The sequence below is a fragment of the Leishmania mexicana genome, chromosome 34 (genome assembly GCF_000234665.1).
Source record: "Leishmania mexicana MHOM/GT/2001/U1103 complete genome, chromosome 34".
Taxonomy (NCBI): Eukaryota; Euglenozoa; class Kinetoplastea; order Trypanosomatida; family Trypanosomatidae; genus Leishmania; species Leishmania mexicana.
The window spans coordinates 1,387,780-1,406,422 of NC_018338.1; the positions used below are offsets into that span (position 1 = coordinate 1,387,780).

Genomic DNA, 18,643 nt, shown 5'->3' on the forward strand with positions numbered 1-18,643 from the left:
GAAGGCCTCATACAGATCGCGGCAAACTCGGCGCACTGCCCGCCACTTGAGAGTGGCACCTCCTGAGCATGTCGCAGCTTCCAGCGACCAGTAGAGCGCCGCCAACGTCGGTGATGCGGCTACTTTCGGTTTCATTCGTCGCCCCCTCCGCTGACCAGCAACGGCATCGGAGGATTACATGAATCGATACAAAGAGAAAAAAAAATGAGGAAGCAGGGGCCGCGCAAGGGAAAGGGAGAAGAAGAGGTGTGCAAAGAAACGTACCAGTGACCGCAGCGTCACACCCCCACACGAGTAGACGATATAAACCGATTCGACGTGAGATTCGAAGAGACCTCTTTGGTGGCCTCGGTTGGGGCGGAAAGGCGGTGGTACACACAGATGCGTGTTTGAGCCGTTGCCGTTGCCTCGCCTCGTTGCCACTCACATCCCCTGAAGAAAGAAGGAGGGACTCTCTGTGTGGCACCCGCACGAGAGTAGAGGAAGCGTGCGGCGCAAAAGACGTTAGGTCAACGGCAGGGGCACTGACGCATACGCCTACACCCAACAATTCCCTTCCCACCGACAAGAGACGAAACCAAACAAACAACAAAAAAAAGAACCGAGATGGCAAAGTCGAGTGGTGGTCAACGGAGTGCGCCAACTCCCGTGTAGGGGGAGGCAGAGCGGATGAGGCGGAAGCTGGAGGGTGATGGCCGTCCGCGAGCTTGTGATAAAACCCCCGTTCCGCGCAGGGCAAGCAAGAAGAGAAAGGAGGCGAAGCAGACGTGTGAGAGGCGCCCAATCCAACGCGGAGCGAAGGAGGAGTGGCAAAAGAAAAAAGAAGACGCGGGAAGTCCCGGGAAAGCGTTCAAGTTTACACGCACCGAATAGCGTCCGCAGGGTCCATTCAGAGCGCTTCCGACGCACCATCAGTTGGTGAAGAGCACGCATCGACGCGACCCAGTGTGAATGTGGGCGGTGACGGAGCGAGAGGGCAACAAGGGGGAAAGGGGGGGAGGTCGAGGGAGGGTGAGGCCATGACAGTCCTTCCTGTTTCTTTGGCCGACAAGCACCTCCCTGGCGGGACATCATGAGTCACGTACGGGAAAGCAGCGCTGAAAACGGGCGCACCGCGGCGCGTTCACGCCGCATCCCCAGCCCTCCCATCTCCCCTGATCCCCCTGTTATGTGACGGCACCGGTAGTTGCTTCGGAGAACGTTGTTGATGCAGAGATGGCCACGTCTAATACGCGTCAGCAATACGAGATCAAATTGGCATCAGTGGTGCACAGCTCGTAAGAGGGAGTGAGATGAGCCCACCGATTCACCGATGAAACACGAAGAGAGAAAAAGCTCATACCAGAGTTGGAGTACTACCAGAGCAGTTTAGAATACCACGAGGGCTCAAGGCAATGTGCGCGATAGACGATCAACCCGATACGAGCGAATGACACACCAAAGAGGGGGAAGCTGAAGGATCACGATGCGGCAACGCTGCCACATCATATGGATGAAAAAGGGAGCAACAGAATCTGAGGTTTGAATACCACCAGTGCCAGTGCGAGCACCAACATGTAGCACTGCTGCGCACCTTCGTGCTTTCGAAGCCTGCGATCCGTGGTTAAGCAGCCTGAGGACGCTTTTCCTCCGGCAGAGGGAATCCGGGCACCATGTCATGCACAATCTCATCCGGGATGAGCTTGTGACCGTACGCACTAGTCATGGTACCCTTCTCCCAGTTCGTCGGCGAGAACTCAGAGCGCATGAGGGAGCGGTTCGGCTCCCGCCACATGGTCGGGTTCGCCGGGTCCTTCTCATCCCACCCGCTAAGTCGCTGTGATGCTGCCAGATTCCAGTAGAAGGACGGCATGTAGTACGGAATGCCGAGGTAAAGAATGCTAGGGAAGAATTTCTTGTCCTCCGCTGTGTAGTCCTTCGTCAGCTCCATGAACTTGCTCTTCAGGAGCTGCAGGCGGTACGTCTCGTGCGCCCGGCATATCATCCACGACTCCTCGAACTCGTGGCAGTTCACTGTACCCCATGTCACCGGCTTCAAGTTCCGCATGCAACGGTTGAACGGAATCCAGCGGTGCACGCAATGATCACGATAGACGATAGGCACCTGGTTCAGCTCCATGAAGTCGCGGGACACCGTCATTGGACGACGCTGGTGACCACGATCGGCACCGAACGGGTCCAGCTTGTTCCAGAGGAGCGGGTTGTCGTACGGTCCCAGGTTGACGGGCGGCATCGGCTCCCCCGGCTTGACCGATGCCAAGTCTTTGAGGTACTCCGTCATTGCGCTCCCACACTAAGAAAGCAGCAGAGGAGGTAAGCGCACAAAGCGTGAATATATATAAGGAAACACTACAGAAAAACGAAATGAGAAACACGAAACTCGCGGCGGTGAAAGGCAGGAGTTTCTATGACTCTTGCCGTTTGTCGCCACTGCTTGCGTGGTACACCGATCCCTCACTTGGACACGGAATCGGCAACAACAACAAAACCGCTACACATGCATGTACGCGTAAAAGCTACCTCTCACCGTGTTTGAATGCAGCGTGCGGGTGGTGGTGTGAGGTACACGCAACACACGCGCAGTCGCAGCAAGGCAGGGCAGGGAGAGAGATCAAAAATGGGAAAGAGATGAAGGTGTGTGGGGGGGAAGGAGTGTCTGGCAGTGTTTGCTGTGTGCAGAATGGCAGGCGGTCTCTGGAGATGGGTGGTCAACGCTAGAAACAAAAGAGCTAGAGGGGTTAGGGTCTCTCACGTGGTCAGACTGTGCACGCACGCCTGGTAAGAGGTCTAGGTTGATCAGGAGACTGAAAGGGGGGCGAGGGAAAAGAGCTCGAGGAAGCTGCGCTACTTTACCACGACTATGCACCTATATGCGTGTGCGTGTGGGGGGTCTGTCAATCCTTGGTGAGAGACAGAGCCTCTGCTTGTGCGGTTGTATTCCCTATGCACGTCTGCTGTTGCGCTGTGCCGTCTGCTAAAATGTGAAATACAGCCGCTTGTATCTCGGTGCTATTCGCTAGAGCTAGAGCAAAAATAATTCCTGCTGCTGCTGGTTTTGGCGCGGCTGATGCGTTAGCAGCAACGACAGCAACAGACAAGATAAAACACAGAAACGCAGCCGGCGTGCACGATGGGTTCGAGCATGGAGAACGATAGGAAGACGGGGCAGCAAGAGAGGGAGAGAGAATTCGAGCAGCGCACACATTCATTTCACGACAGGTGACACAGCGAGTACGTTCGCAGGTGCTCAAAAAGAAAAACCGCGTGACAAACCCCCTGCCGCCCTCCGACGCGAGCATTTCATATGTTTATCATCGATCGCTAGCAAGTCGTTCGCGCTTTATGGAGAAACTCACGGCGCACGCTCAACAACGGTCGCCAATGAAATCGACTCCTCCTGTCCTGGTCGACCGTCTGCCAGGTGGCATTCGTGTGCCGCCGACGCATCGAATGACTCTTGTTACTCTTGGTTTGTGCAACATCGCCTTCCGCTTTCCTCATCTCCCTGCGGCCGAACTGTGATGGACGAGAGGACAAAGTGCACGCGTCATCGCCTAGGCCTCCCATCAAGTCGAAGAGCACAAACCACTTGCGAGCTATGCGCTGCATTTTTTTTACTCTTCGTTGTATCGCTTCTTTCGAAGGTCTTTTGAGCTTCCACACCGGTTCCGGCAAACTCGTCAACTACCCAATCCGCCGCGTATTGCGCGCCCCTCACCAGTTCCTCAGCAGACGCATCAAGTAACCAACGCCACCCCCAACACCGTCAGAGGCGTTCGAAGTTTTTCTCCGTCGAATTCGCGTTGGCATTCCCCTTCAACTCACCAAGCAGCAAACCGATCGCGAAACCGCGAATGAAGGAAGAGAAAGCGTCAAAGGTAAGAACAACACTCACCGGGATGCAGAGGCCACTTGGCGCTGTTGATCTTGTCCCTGGGCCCTCGTGTGTGTGTGTGTGTGTCACAAATACTTCTCACTAATTTGAGCTCTCTGTTTATTTCCTTACAGGCAGTGAAACACCGCGAAGCTGGCGTTGCGGGGGGTGAGCGGCAGTCTCGGAGAAAGGGGAAGGCCTTGAGAGAGACGATGCAGATCCTCCGTTTATCTTTTGAGTTTTCGTGAAGCTGAGAGAAATAGATTTCGCTTTTTGCTTGTCTGCTGGCCTAATCTCGCCTTCTCCTGTTGGTTGTTGGTTGCTGCCTTTCTCTCGTGTTCATCCCTGCGTGAGAAAAAGTGGGTGTCCGAGGGAGATGAAAGTTGCTGTGATGGGCTGGTGAGACAGGAGGCCCCTGTGCCTCTAGGTGAAAAGTAGAAATGGGGATGTGGCGGAGGCCCAAAAACAAATTACACCAATCCGTGAGGAACCCCAATCGTCAGTTTTACAGTGTGTAAAGGGAGACCGAAATCACCGGAGAAGATGCGCAAGTAAGGGGGTTGTTTTTCCCCCATTTTTACAGAAGGGGGCAGGCAGGATGCGTTTTTCTGGTGATGCGTCGGTGAGAGACGGTCCAAAGCGAAAAAAACGGAGAGGAGGAGGAGTCGAGCAAACAACGCAAAAGTTAAACGGACCGAGCCAATCATAGGCAGCACATGCCCAAACGAAGAAAGAGTACAGGGCAGACGGGACCACGACGCGCCACAGACAAAATATGAAGTGCCCCGTGAAAGGAAGCACAGCGATGCCTTTACGTCGGGGAAATAATAGCCAAAAAAAATGGCCATGATCGAGCACGTCAAATGTCGGCCGACAATAATGAGGCCCGGCACGGCACTTGCCGCCCCGTCGCTGTGGCCTGCTTCATTTCTTTGGTGTGCGTGTGCCGTATGCGAGATGAACGGAGAAAATCGCCCTCACGTACGGGCTGTAGTCTCAGTTCAGTTGGGCTCAGCAGCAGTATGGTCTTTTATTTTTTTTCGTAGAACTGTTCGCTGGTCAGAAAGGCAAAGACAGAGAAAGGCAGTAAAAAATGGAATAGAGGAGAACAAACAGAGGTGACACTGATCGAAGCAAGGGAGTGTCCTACAGTTCGGCAGCCGTGCGTGCGTGTGTATGTGTGTGTGTCCCCTTTCTCACCTTTGTTTTTCGTTTCTTGCGTCAGCCGGTGCTATACCGGTGCACAGTTACATTCGCAGAGACACGCATACCCTCTTTCGCATACAACACTGTTGCATGATTACGTCAACCGAAAGAAGGGGAAGAGGAAAGGGGAGAGGGTAGCATCACTCTCTACCAAAAGAGAAACAGCTAGAGCCGCATAGAAGGGGAAGCCGATGTGTATGTTTGTGCGTGCGTGTGTGTGTGTGTGCCTGGGTATGTGTACCTTCTGTGAAACAAGGGAGAAAGCCCGCGGCCACCGTGAAGTAGAATTAAAGAAAAAAACGGGCACAAGACACGCTTACTCTTGTCCAACAGGCAGCCGCGTCTCTACGGGGATCACATGTTTCCTTTTAGATTTCACTATTATTCCTTTCGTTGCCATGCTTTGCCCCATTTACGGCCACCTCCACTGTCTGCCTTGAACACTTCACGCGACGTTTCGTGTGAAGATCGCTTGCATCCTTCCGTTGCCTTCTCCCACAGTCGCCTTCTTTCGGACCGCAAATGCGGTGTGTGAGAGAGGGGGGGGGCTCGATGAGTGATGTAGGAGGGGGAAAGTGCATCCAAATGCTGTGCCTTCCCCCACCTCATCGTCCTATCTTCATCGCTCTTCCATTCGTGTATGTATGCCTGTGGATGCATGCGCATTGAGCGAGGGCGTTTGGCTTATCCTTCTTGCATGCGTGCACTTCCGTGCGCGGAACGCGACGGACTCTCCTCCTCCTTCCCTCCACCCGCCAAAGAACTATCGAGAAGAGGTGTTAACATACGACACCTTTTTCTTTAGCAAACGTTTTCTTTTTGATGTTTTGGGGATTCCCATTCTTTTTTTTTCTGCTTACAGCCTTGCGTCTGTTGTACTTGGTGGTATGGCCTGCCCCTGAGGAAGAGAGGGGTCGGATGAGCAGAGCTCGCTCAACACAGTAAGCAGCAGCAGCAGCAGAAGAAGCACACACCAACACACCGACTGGACCGCACTGCAAAAGGAGCAAAACAAAAAGGGGAGGAAAAGCACAAAGGAAAAAAGAGAGAAGGGAAAGCACACAAGCCGGAGGAGGAGGGGGGAGCCGTTGACTTGCTGCAGCCTCTCTGCCCACCGCCATTAAAATTGCACTTTTATCGTCTGCTTTGTTTTTTCGTTTTGCTTGAGGAAGTAAGTAGCGGTGAAAGAAGCCCAAACGAAAACATGGGTGCTGTGAAGAGAACAACAAAAAAACAGCTCCGAAAGAGGCATTACCAGTCGCCACTGAGGAAGAGGAGAGTTAGAGGGCTGTGGCGCCTTGTCTCACGGCCGCTGTGCACCTTCTCGCCCGGTGGTCGCAGCCGATAGAGCAACACGTATTAGCCTCCGTGATGAAGGCTGCCGTTCGCACACACACACACATACCCATCAGGCGTACGAGCGCTGCCGTTCGCACCTGTCTGCACTCACAGATCTCCCACGGCAGAGCCCCGAGAAGATACCCATAAGAAACGAGGTGGAGACAACGGGGGTGTCCGTTGCACGGGGAGGGAAAAACGGTTGAGCCACGCGCTCGCTGTTCTCCTGACCTTTGGGTGAATCAGTGGATAGTGCAAGGTCAGACTCCTTTCTGCCAACGTGTGCTGACTTTCGAGGCTCACTCACGCAGATATGCTGGTCACAGAGAGGAAAAAAAACGGGCCATAAAGGCGGCACCTCTGTGATACACCCATTCGCTCTCGGCTCTTCCAGCGTCCTTCACCCTCCTTTTTCTCCTGTCTTCTCCCGTGTACGCTTCTGAGAAGGCATGCACGCTTATAAGACGCTCATCATGAAGCCGGGGACAGAGGCCGCGAGGCCAAGCATACCCTGCGGAGTGCTGGGTACCACAAGCAGCGGCGGGGCAAGGGAGGTGATGATGTCCACCGCTTTGCCCGACCGAAGAGCAGCGCTGAGGTACTTGGGGCCCGCCGGCGCGGAGCTCTTGAGAAGGGTGTAGCAGAACATGCTCTGAAGCACGCCGTCCGCCACGCTAAGCACCTTGCGGCGGTGGTCCTTTGTCTTCTCCTTGTTCTGGCTGTCTTTGACGGCGTCGTACTTGCTGCTCTTCAGCAGGAGGTAGTTCATGACGAGACGTGCAATGTTTGACCAGAAAAGAAAGACAAAGCGGATGCGGTTGAAGTGCCTGCCGAGGACAGGGTCGAGCATGTTGCACTTGGAGGCCAGAACGAGCTCCTCGCCGATGAGGAAGATGGTAAAGAAGGCGGTGGAAATGGTCTTGCAGATGCCCACGAGTGGGTTCGGATGGCTTGCGACGGCGCTCTTGATGCCACTGGGGGTGAGGGCCGGGGCAACGACGAGCCACTGCGAGAAGCGGGTGACGGTACGGTAGTGCGCGGCACCGTGGAGGATCGTGTTGAGGTGCGCGGATAGCTCCGGGAAACCGGCGGCGGCGGCAGGGGTCGTCAGGGCCATCGCACCGAACTGCACAACCGACATGACACGGTCGCGGTTCTGCGCATTGCCAACGTAGTCGTTGAAGGCTGTGACCTGCTGCGTGAGGGGTATGTTGGACATGGTGCTATAGGCGGGGAATGATAAGCAATGCACGCGTGGGTTGAGAGGGGAAGGGGAAAGATCGATACCGGAGCACGAAACGAAGTCTTTCGAAAAGAGAGAGAGACGTGAGCAAAGAGAGCACAGATGAAAAAGAGTAAAAATAACTGGCAAGACGGTGCGTGCCTCTCTGTGCGTGTGTGTGCGTATATATATATATATGTTTGTGTGTGCGTGTGTGTATCAGCCAGTTGAGGGAAACAGAGACATGAAGCACGCACAAAGTCGAGAGACAAAAGGAAACAGAGGCAAGAGCACAACGTCTAAAGGCCCATGGGAACGCATGAGGTAAGCAGCCGGTAAACACACACACACGTCCTGAAGGCGAGTAGTAAGGACGGGAAGCGAAGGGGGGCGGAGGGGGCACACGGACAACACAGACTGCTTGACCACGACGAGCACTATCACTACAACTACTACACACGCGCGCGCACCGTGAGAATGCCGCGTCAGCTGTGAAGCCGATCGTGTTTCTCGCCCCGTACGATACGCAAAAGAAAAAAGAAGAGCCTCGACTTCTTCCACCACCACCACCCCCGTGCACACCTTGAAGGAGCCCCTTGTGTATGTTGGTCACATAACCGCAGTTTGAGAGGGAGTGGGGGTAGGAAGGAAGCGAGAGCAGAGTAGGCGCCGCTGTCTTCTTTGGTGTGTTTGTGCTGCTGCTTTTGCCGCCGCCCCCCTCTCTGCAAACAACGTCACCTAATCCCGACGCCATCATCTGCGCATCGTGTTGGCTCTTTGTTTTTCAATGATTCAAGTGCTTTATTTTCTTGAGTGTCCACGTTATCATGTCGCTGCTGCATAAATGCATTGAACTCGATGGCCCTTGAAGAACAGCGCTGCTTTTCATTTTTCCGGAATTACTGTTCTTGCCTGTATACACCTCAGCTACCTTTTCACACCAACAGCACCCCCCCCACACACACAAACATGCATGCACGTCACAACGACGAGGGCGGCGTTTCGTTTTTATAATGGTGAGAGAGGACGGCGAGAGAGTGAGGTCGAAGACATGTGTGTGTGTGTGTGTTGGTTTACCAGTGAATGCAACATGATTCCACAACATATTTGTACACATCCGCACCTCAAGACACGCACACACTTACTCTTACGCCCACACACCCCCGGCAGCAACGCACGTGCGCACGCTTCTTTTTTGTTTTTCGTTGCTTGTGCTCCTCTGCTGCCTGAACTACAAGAGTCTCTGAAACACACACCACACACCACACGCACACCGCCATCAACAGACATGAGACGACGACAACACACCGGCACACGAAAGAGGGAAGATGGGAAAAACAAAACAAAAAATGCATAAGAAGAGCATTTGTAGCGCGCGTGTTTGTGTTCGAGTTTTTTTTCTTTGGGGGAGGGAGGGGAGGTTCTTTTGGAGAGCCCCCCATCACACGCAACTCCCGAGCACGCCCAGACCCACACAAGCACAAATCCATACACGCACGGCAGCACGACCATGCAAACGAAAAAAAAGTGGGTCCGCTAGCCCCTCTCGACCACTCACTGGCGTCTCCGTCAAGCGGATGGAGGCAGGCACGCTTCCCCATTCGCCTCACGTTTGTCCTCCATGTAATGTGTGTTGTGTGGGCGCTGGTCGTTGTAAGCGCAAAAAGAACCACATCGAGGGAGATGAAAAGAAAAAAGATAAATGCGGCAAACTGTTTCACGTGCCTCTCTCCCTCTCTCCCTCTTGGTGCGTGTGTGTGTGCCCTGCACTTGTCGCTGTGCCGCTCCCTCTCTCCCTCCGCCCCCATTTCACGCCTTCGCGCACGTACTGAAGGGTCGAGAGGGTGGAAGGGAGGAACCGTCACGGAAGCGACCCAAGAAGCGCAGGAAAGAAAAGCCGTGAAAACAATACGACGCACCGTGCGTGCATGCAACACATGGGGGAGCACAGAGAAAAACACACAGAGGGGAGAAGGCGAGTTAGAGTCCGAGAGTCGAATCCGAAACAACTCAAAAAAGCGCACATACATGCACACACAGAGACTCACATACATAATGAAATACCACGAGGAGATCATCCGCAATGGAGACACACGCACGTATATACCCTACGTGTGCATAGCATGTACACGTCTGAGAAGGGGAGGGGAAGAGGAGAGAGAGGGACAGGAAACAACAAATAGAAAATAAATAGAAAACGTTTTCGATGTTGCTCATGTGTCTTTTCCTTTTTTTGCTTTCTTATGCGTGTGATCGCGCATCATCTATGGGCGTCTGCGTTTGCCGAAGTGTGAGCGGTTCTTGGGGGAGGGAGGGGGTGCACATGAGAGGGGAGGGGAGGGGGCAGGGGGTGGAGAGTAGGGACGCAACGGCCCGGAAGGAGGTGAGGGAGAAGGCGAGGAAGCGCACGACACACACACACACACGCATCTGCTACGAGAAACGAAACGGACAAATATATATATATATACAGAAGAAAAACAGAGATCAGCAACGATAGAAAGGCCGATGTTCAAGACATCGCAGAGATGGGGAGGACAGGAGAGGGTCACACCTTCTCTCCTCTTCTCCCTTCCCTCTCCTGCATTGGCCGTGCATACTCAACGACAGCTCTAGAGATCTGCACACGCATGGTGGTATCATGACAATACTCCGACAATGTGCTTGGTTGGTGCCTCTCTAGCGCTTGCGTCTGCTTTCTTGAGGGTTGCTCTTCCTTTCCTTCTGCGTTGCCTCTGACGATGCAGTGATTTGGATGGGCGTGTTTACATCCTCAGTAGAAATCACACATGGACGCGATGAAGCCAAGCACACCACGGATCGTTTCGTTCAGCGCGAGATGCTTCGGCGCGATGAGCTGCAGCGTCTTGTGCAGCGGCACCAGCGGGCCGTTCACGTCCTCCAGTAGCTGTGGGCCACCCTTCGGGAAGCACGTCAGCGAGAAGATCAAGAAGCAGCCTAGCTTCACGGTGGTGATCATCTGCCGCTTCTGTTCCTCCGGTGTGTTCTTCTTTTGCGTCATGACGTACGCCTGGCGCATCAGACCGAGCATCAGTGTGTAGAACCAGCAGGTCACAGCGCAGCCACCGAGGCGGACAAAGCGGTTCGGGTACACGTTGTGGCTGGACAGCACTGCCGTGTTCTCGAAGAAGCAGAAGCACACGTGGAAGAAGTGGCTCAGCTGGTCCACACGGTCGAGTAGTACGTCACCCTTAGGCTTGGAGAGTGCCTCCAGCGTTGGCTTTGACAGCGCGTTGAAGAGAAGGGCGAGACGCGTGATGGCACGGTAGCCGTCCGCCATGGACGAGAGGCTCTTCAGAGACTTGCTGAGAGCGATGCAACCGGCATCGTTAGCAGGGCCAGCGAGGGCCATGGGGAGGAACTGCACGATGGCCATCACCTTATCACGGTCTCCCGTGTTGCCAAGGTACTCAAAGACGGCGGCGGACATGATGACGAGTGGGTCTGAGTTGGGTGTTGTGTGATGCGGAAACGACGGTTAGACAAACCGAGACAAATCCGGACCACCGCACGGCACAAGAATTCAAAAACGAAAAGCACGCGAGAGAAGAGAGAAGAGAGAGACAGACAGTGGTTATGGTAGCTGGGCGGCAACTGTTTTCGTTTTTTCTTTTTTTTATGGAGAGAGGGGAGGTGTGTGTGTGTGAGGGGGGGGGAGTGTGCAAACGTGTAGGGAAAGAGAGAAAGCAAAAGGTAAAGGTGAAAAAAAAGAAAACGTGAGATGAGCGGGTGGGTGGGGCAGCAACAGACAAGGACACGCCGCGGCCAGAGAAAAGAGAGAGACGAGGGCAAGGTGGACCTTCCGAGGCATTCAATCAGATACGGTGGATGTCACGTCAGCAAATTCGCTCTTGCCAGGGAGAGAGAGAATTCTCCTCACTGATGCCTGTGAAATGCTTCAGAAAGCGGCACTGAGGCAGCATCACCACCCCACCAAAAGAGGTAGAGGCAGAATAGCGCACTGAAGGCGTAGGGATGTAAACATATATCTATCCATCTATATATATATATGTGATCTTTTTTCTTTTGTGTGTGTGTGCAACGTCCTTCACGTTTGCGTGAGGGGAAGACCAAAGGCGAGGCCGCAACAACGCCGGCAACACGCGTGAAAAACAAAAAAAAACAAAGGAAACACTCCAAAATGCACTCTTGAAAACTTTCCGCAGTCACGCCCCTCCCCCCGTCTCCATCACAGGTACTTCCCACGAACGTTGGAAGGACCTGCATCGCGCTGATGACGACTTTGCCAGGGGCGCCAGTGCGGCTCATACAAGTTGTGGGTCCGCTGTGCCGCATAGGGCCGATAGATTACGTAGCCCAGGTACAAGCCGGCTACTGTCCCGGAGCCTGTAGAGAGTGACAGCAGCGCGCGCACCCCCCATGGAGTGAGCTGCTTGTAGTTGAAACCCACATAAGCCACTCCACCGAGAAAGCCCGAGCAGAGGCTGGAGTTCACGATGTGCCACCATGTACGCTGCGGCGAGGAAACGTCACCCGACCAGAGCAGCATAAACAGGTTCGTCAAGGCGTCACCGACCGGCATGCCGATGGTGCCCATCAGGGCTACCGCCCCGCCTTTGGTCACCGACGTTGTAATCTCGTGGAAGGCGATGCTTCCGAGCGTGACGCCGTTCAGCTTTGCGTACGTCTTGTCCATGGTGCGGTACAGGTGGGCGGTCCGACCTGCACCGAAACAAAATCCAGCTGTCGTGCAAACACGCAGGAAGTAGACGAGGCAGTCTGAAGGCTGATCGATCATCCAGTCCAGCCAGTGGATCTTCAGCTTCTCTCGTATTTCCTTCTGCTCCGCCGTCCACTGCTGGTAGCGTCGGTCATTGGCGTAGTCGTACCGCTGCAGGACCGACCGCTGCGCCTCACGAGCCTTCATGTGCTCGTCAGCCTGGCGGAACTCATTTTCATAGCGATTCACAAGCATGTCGATCGACTCAACGTCCATCGTTGACGCGCGGCCGTCACCGTGGCGCCGTATCTTCTGCTCACTGCGCATTCGATCAAACTGCGAGTAGGCGACGCCGCTGTCACCGTACTCGCGATCCTTACCAGTGACTACATTGTCGAACGACTCCGTATCCATAAGACTGCGAGAAAACGGCACCGTCGCATCACCACTGCCGGCGTCGCTCGAGGGGGATGGCGAGGGGCCGCCAGCGGCGGCAGGCTGGTGCCCGCGCTGAAACGGCCACCACGACACCATTTTGTCCTACCAAAACCTGCAAAGAGCGACAAGGAGGAACGACTAAAAAAAAACGTATTGATAAAAGGTGGTGTAGCACTGTGTGCACGGGGCTGATGAAAAGAAGGCCAATGGCCGGTATAACGACTTCACGCTTAGAAAAGACCAAAGGGATACCTTCCAGGGGAGCTGAGAGCGGCAAAGAGGGCAGTGAAGTCCGAGTGCTGTAGGGAGAGAGGCCCCACTCCAGCCGCGTTATCTTCTAACCCCGTGCTCGATGAGTTTTTTTTTGCCTTGCTGGGAGAAACGTATCGCGCCGAAGCAAAATTCACATGTGCGACGCCTGAGACGCCGGTCGATCGATGCAGATGTCGAACGAAAAGATAAAGGAGAAAAAGGGGAAAACCATGAAATCGAGGAGGAGGGAGTGGAGGAGGAAGAGGAGGAGGAGGGGGGCGGAGCAGCGGGTGAGCGAGTGAGCGAGAGAAGAATACAACGTTGAGCGACCGTCCACCTTGTCCAGATTCGTAGGTTTCCCTACCTTCCTGTAGTACAGCACGAGGAGGAGCGAGAACACAGAGCCTGGCAGCGAGCCGAGGAGGATAGGAAGGTGCGAGCTGGCTTCCCGACCGCCTCCAGTCTCACGTGTGCCGTCACGAGTACTGGAGAATGTTCGGTGACAACGTGCAAGCCGAGTTGCGCAAATTCCTTCTTCCCAGTAACACGTAAACGGACGAAGCTCTCTTCGTCGCTACACTTTTTTTTTTCATTGGCAGACGGAAAATGTCCGTGCGCTCGATTGCGTTTTCTATACAGTTTCGTGTTGCTTCAGGGAAATACATCATCTTCCATTCCGTGTTATGCCTTCTCATTCTCCAGAGTGCTGGGAGAGAAGGGGGCAGCGCACAGGGCAGTTTGCAAGCCACCCTAAGCCTCCCCCTAACACTAACTCTGACGTTGCATGCCCTTCTTTCGGTCTCCGAGAACGGGGGAGGGGGGAGAACATATGCAGTGAATACTGCACCCCGCTGCGAAAGCGAAGTCGATCACGTTCGTCCTCGCACAGCATTAGACGGAAACAGTACGGCCTCCAACGCAGCTGCACGTGCGTCCCACACGCACAGAAGACGGGAAGAGGCGGAGGAGCGATGAGCGTGTGCACCCGAGTTGGAACACAGACACAGAGTGAAAGGAAAGTGGCAGAGAGGAAATAGAGGAGGAAAAGAAAAGGAATACAAAAGAAAAAGGAAAAACCGTACAAGATGGAGAAGTGGCGGCAACTCCGTTGATCAATGACGCGCACGCTCACAGACACACAGACAGACACGAGAAGACCCACAAACGTCTGCACGCCCACACAGACTCACACACACTGCGGGGAAGAGGGAGAAGCAAAGCTAGCAAAACGAAAAGACACGAGTAAGCCCAACAGGGGAGGGTTGGGGCAGTACAGTTGAAACGGCGACGCGGAGGCACAGAAAAGTGTGTCCGCATCACCAGAGCGAGAGGCAAGCGAAGAGCTGACCCAGCGCTAACGGAGAGTACGGCAGAGGGGAGACGTAGCACGGAAAAGGCATGACGAAAAAAAAAACTACGGAAGGAGGAAGAACGAGAAAAGAGAGCAACAACAACAAAAACTCTGTTCATCAACGTGTGTGCGCTCGTACAGGAGGACTCACAACAAGCGGAGGGGGAAAGAACAGCGCGCCCCCCCCACACATCAATATCCGTGAGAGCAGTAAGGAGAGCAAATACCGGTTACCCTCTGGTTTGCGGAAGAGATATGTGGGCCAGCGCTCCAGTCCTCTCCGAGATGAGTAGATCAACGAAATGCAGCGCACGACGAGAAAGAGAGGCCGAGAAAAGACATTTACGCACACACACACACGAAGCACGCGGCACACCTGCTCGCTTCACGCGATTTTTTCCCCTCCTCACCTCCCCTTGTTGCCTTATTTCCTGTGACCCGATACCGCCTTGTGAGCCTGCATCGATGCCGCTTTCTTGGAGATAGCGACGCGCATCTGATTGTTCGACACACGCAGATTCTCGATTTGGCTTATCAGCTTATTCTCCTCGACGTCGAGGTTGAGCTTTGCGGCGCGCACAGATGCTTCGGCCGAAATCTGAATGTTGTCATCAAACCGGGCAATTTCGTTGTGCTTTTCAATGTGCTGCATCACCCTCGCCTCCATCGACTGCACAACGCTCTCCTTCTCCAACACGAGCATGTTCTTGCGTGCTACGTTGGTGCGCATCATCTCGTTGTTCTTGTAGAGAAGCCGGAAAGTGTCCACTGGTATGTACTCATCCTGAGGCAGCACCTCCGCCACGTCCTCCGGCTCCTCGCGCGAGGCCGACGGCACCAACGCCGACTTGGCAACGTTGCGTTCGAATTCGCGCGCCAGCCGCATCTCATTCAGCGACTTGGTCACGGTATCCAAGCGCCGTTGCAGCTGCTGCTCACGGGTGATTTGCGCTTTGATAACATTTTCCTGGCGGCGGCAGGCCATCTTCATGTCCTGCACGGCGTCGGAGAGGAACTCGCGATCGCTCTCCATGCACGCGATGCTATTCTCGATGAGGGTTGAGTCGCTTTCTGTCTTTACCACCAGCTGCAGCTTATTGTTGTCTGCCGCCATGCGTTGCGCCGTGGCCTGCATCTCGCTGCACTCTTTCTCTCGCACCCGGCAGTCGTTGCACAGCTGCATATACCTCGTGCGACGCTCCTCGTTCTCCAGCATCTTCGCGCTCAGCGCTAGCACTGTCTTCTCCAGCTTCGCAATCGTCAATTTGCTGCTCTTGATGTCGGAGCGCAAAGACGTCTCCACAAGCGACATGTCGTGAATATCCGCCTGCTCGCGCTCGATCCGTGAGAACTGCACATCACGCTTGCCGCCGTACCAGCCCGTTGCGGCCATTATCGTGTCCAGCTCTTTGTGCGTGCTGTTAAGCTTGTTTGCCCGTTCGCGCAGCAGCTTCTCCTGCATGGCATTCTCGCGCGCCAGCAGCTGGTTGCGGCGCTGCGCAATCTTCAGCTGGTTCTGCATGCGGACGATGTTGTCCATGGCATCCTCGACGGCGATCTCCTGTGGCGCCACCACGGCCTCGTTGTACTGCTGAATCTGACGACTCACTTCATCGTTGCGGTTCTGCTGCTCGATAGTCTCCAGTTCGGCGCCGAGAGAGTCCAACCGAGACGCGTACTCCTCGATCGCCCGCGTCATGCGCTGCAGTTCCTGCTGCGCAACAGGGTCCATTGTGGCGAGCTCCATCTTTGCTTCCTCGTGTGCGGAGAGGGACGGGGAGTGAAGAAAACACGCAGAGTGCGCTCTGCGCCGGTCGACGTTCTTACTCGCTTCACAACGCTCAAGGTCGACAACGCGTCAAGGCAGAACCGGTGCACGAACGGGGGGAACGGCCACACCAGGGAGACGGCAAGGACAGCAGTCACGTCTATTCGCTTGTCGGTCTCCTTTGCGTGTCTTTCCTTTGGCTTGACAGGCCCAAATTCGCTCCGGAAACACAAAAGAGGCGAAAATACATAAAAGAAAAATTCCACCAAAACAAAAAATGTGCGACACCACTTCGGGAAACACACACGCACACAAAGCCTCGCTAAAAACGGCCAGCAAATGATAGGGCGGCGATACAGCAGGGAGCGAGGGGCGTGGGGGTGAGGAGAGGGAGGGAGACGAGAGAGATGGCAAGGTGATGCGTAGGAGCGGAGCGAGAAACAGCGTCTTCTCTATTGGAGCGAGGACGTCGTCGCGGCGGTGTGTGAGTGTGTGTATGTATCGTAGGGCGCGAGGGCACACCTTTGCTTCTTTTTATTTGCTTCAACAAAAAACCAAAGTAAGCACTTTGGCTCTGCACGTACAGACGAACGGCACACTGGGCGCAACGCTGAAGAAAAATGCGCTGCAGCTGAACACGTTAGTAGTAGTCTGCTTGGCACCCAGAAGGATCGAGATGGAGGCTTTATCACCGTTTGTGTGGATTGGGGGAGGGGAGGTGAGAGGGGGGCGGTGGAGAAGCGACCTTTGTGGTTAGTTGTAATAATAACGTACTGTATTTTTGGCGTTGTGCGGCGCGGAAAGAGCCGGGACGGGGTGGTGGAGGGCGAGAGGAAAGCGGCAGAAACGGAAAAAATGAAAGGGGCCAATGAAAAAGCACATGGAGGAGAGACATAAGCTGATCTGGGGGGCAGGGTTGGTGCCCGGTCGAGCCGGTGTACGCGAACGCGGCGAGCCCTGCAGTACTCGCGCCACGCCCACGCAGTTCACATTTACATGGAGTGTGGAGAACGGCAGAAATATGTCCAAAAAAAGAGCGGTGCATCGGCAAGCTCTTTTGGCGCTATTCGGTTCGTAGGCAGACCCCGTCTCTCTGGTGCCTGAGTCGCCTTTGTCGTTTTCTGTGCGTTGCTTCTGCCCGATGGTCGGCGCACTTTCAAGCGCACCGAAATGCGGCACAGGCAGTGATGTGCCGTAAGGTGGAGGACACGGCGGGGCCACATCGTCCTCCTCGCCCCCCTTCCTCACACAAGCAGCGACATGGGAGAGGAGGAACGATCCATTTTGAGATGCCTCGCCCATGGCAGTGCTGGGGCCAAAGTGCGCCTACGCCATACGTCGAAGCAGCGCCGGCTCAGTCGCTCCCGCCGCAGCTGCACCAGGACATCCCACGCGAGGCGCGCGCGATGCCTCTCCGCAGCGCGAAAACGCCACCGCCGAAAGCAGCCGAGTACAAGCGCTGTTTCACTGATAGTGTCGGCCACATAGAGGTTTGTGCGCACCTGTACGCGCGCCTGTGCACGGCAGTGCCATTGTCGCAGCAAACCGTGCTGTCGCGTGCGCTGGAGAGCTCTGGCTGCGCGTCGCAGCAGCGTCCGATCCCTCCAACGCTCGAAGCAGCCTTGCAGCAACTGTGCTTGATGCGTCAGACGCACTGTGAGACGGCTTCGCCAGAGACGGAGTGCATGGCGAGCCAACTGATATGCGTGCAGTTTCCACGCCACTGCAGCCGCCTGGCAATGTTCCGTGGCTGCCACCCAGCGAGAAAGAATTAGCCGCTTCCGCTGTCGGCGCGCTCGATGAGCAGCGAGGGCCTGCAGCCACCGGCACACCACGTACGCATACACGCACTGGAGATGAAAACGATCCGCCCGACGGGCTCGGACGCGAATGTGCCACCAATCAAAGCACCTGCGGAGCTGGGCCGCGTGCGCGATGCAGAGCGCTGCGCTGACCTTGTACTTGAGAAGCCCTCTCTGCAAGACGGAAACGATGCACACACGACGCGGGGCTCGTGACGGCTCCTCCACGACACTACTCCCTGCACCCACGCCGTGTGCTGCGGGTGCAACGCGCTGTCGCTGATGCTCGGGCCGGCTGCGGTAGTGCTGTAGAGCGACACGACGCGCACAGCTGCACATTCGGCGCACTACATTGGCGCGCATCTGTCGGACGTAGTGCCACGCAGCCAAGTGCGCCATCAGCCGCCACTCTGTCCGTTGTCTCCACGCCAAAAAGAGGCGCCGCAGGAGCAGACGAGGTCCGACCGCGGTGACCACCACGGTGCCACTGCCCGACGCACGTGGTCTGCCCTGCAGAAGCGCTAACACCTCTGCACCCCCATCACATGCCTCAAGCAGTGTTTGGCCGTGGCGCCACCGCTGCCGAGACGCGGCGAACTGACTAGCAGTCTCATAGAGTGCGCCTCGTTCACGGTGCCAGGTGAAGGTTCGGAGCCAGTGCTTGAAGCAGCGCTGGCTTTGTGCTTGCTG

The 18,643-nt window shown here is 55.3% G+C and overlaps 6 protein-coding genes across 6 annotated transcripts in view; all 6 read right to left on the reverse strand.

Moving 5' to 3' along the window:
- Positions 1-1,603: 1,603 nt before the first annotated feature.
- LMXM_34_3670 (conserved hypothetical protein) lies at positions 1,604-2,281 on the reverse strand (the record flags this gene model as incomplete). The annotated part of the gene is made up of 1 exon (XM_003879314.1): positions 1,604-2,281. One exon carries the CDS (start codon positions 2,279-2,281, stop codon positions 1,604-1,606), a length of 678 nt encoding a protein of 225 aa, XP_003879363.1.
- Positions 2,282-6,875: 4,594 nt separating this feature from the next.
- LMXM_34_3690 (conserved hypothetical protein) lies at positions 6,876-7,637 on the reverse strand (the record flags this gene model as incomplete). The annotated part of the gene is made up of 1 exon (XM_003879315.1): positions 6,876-7,637. The coding sequence occupies one exon, from the start codon at positions 7,635-7,637 to the stop codon at positions 6,876-6,878; it is 762 nt and encodes a 253-aa protein (XP_003879364.1).
- A 2,776-nt stretch (positions 7,638-10,413) lies between these two features.
- Positions 10,414-11,091, reverse strand: LMXM_34_3700 (glycosomal membrane protein; the record flags this gene model as incomplete). The annotated part of the gene is made up of 1 exon (XM_003879316.1): positions 10,414-11,091. The coding sequence occupies one exon, from the start codon at positions 11,089-11,091 to the stop codon at positions 10,414-10,416; it is 678 nt and encodes a 225-aa protein (XP_003879365.1).
- A 759-nt stretch (positions 11,092-11,850) lies between these two features.
- Positions 11,851-12,876, reverse strand: LMXM_34_3710 (conserved hypothetical protein; the record flags this gene model as incomplete). Its single annotated transcript, XM_003879317.1, has 1 exon — positions 11,851-12,876. The coding sequence occupies one exon, from the start codon at positions 12,874-12,876 to the stop codon at positions 11,851-11,853; it is 1,026 nt and encodes a 341-aa protein (XP_003879366.1).
- Positions 12,877-14,807: 1,931 nt separating this feature from the next.
- On the reverse strand, positions 14,808-16,130 carry LMXM_34_3720 (conserved hypothetical protein; the record flags this gene model as incomplete). The annotated part of the gene is made up of 1 exon (XM_003879318.1): positions 14,808-16,130. One exon carries the CDS (start codon positions 16,128-16,130, stop codon positions 14,808-14,810), a length of 1,323 nt encoding a protein of 440 aa, XP_003879367.1.
- A 1,265-nt stretch (positions 16,131-17,395) lies between these two features.
- LMXM_34_3730 (conserved hypothetical protein) overlaps positions 17,396-18,643 on the reverse strand; it is a gene marked incomplete at both ends in the record, with an annotated part of 2,611 nt that continues 1,363 nt past the window's right edge. The window contains one exon of the mRNA XM_003879319.1: positions 17,396-18,643. This exon is cut by the window's right edge and continues 1 nt beyond it. Coding sequence (XP_003879368.1) covers positions 17,396-18,643 — 1,248 coding nt within the window.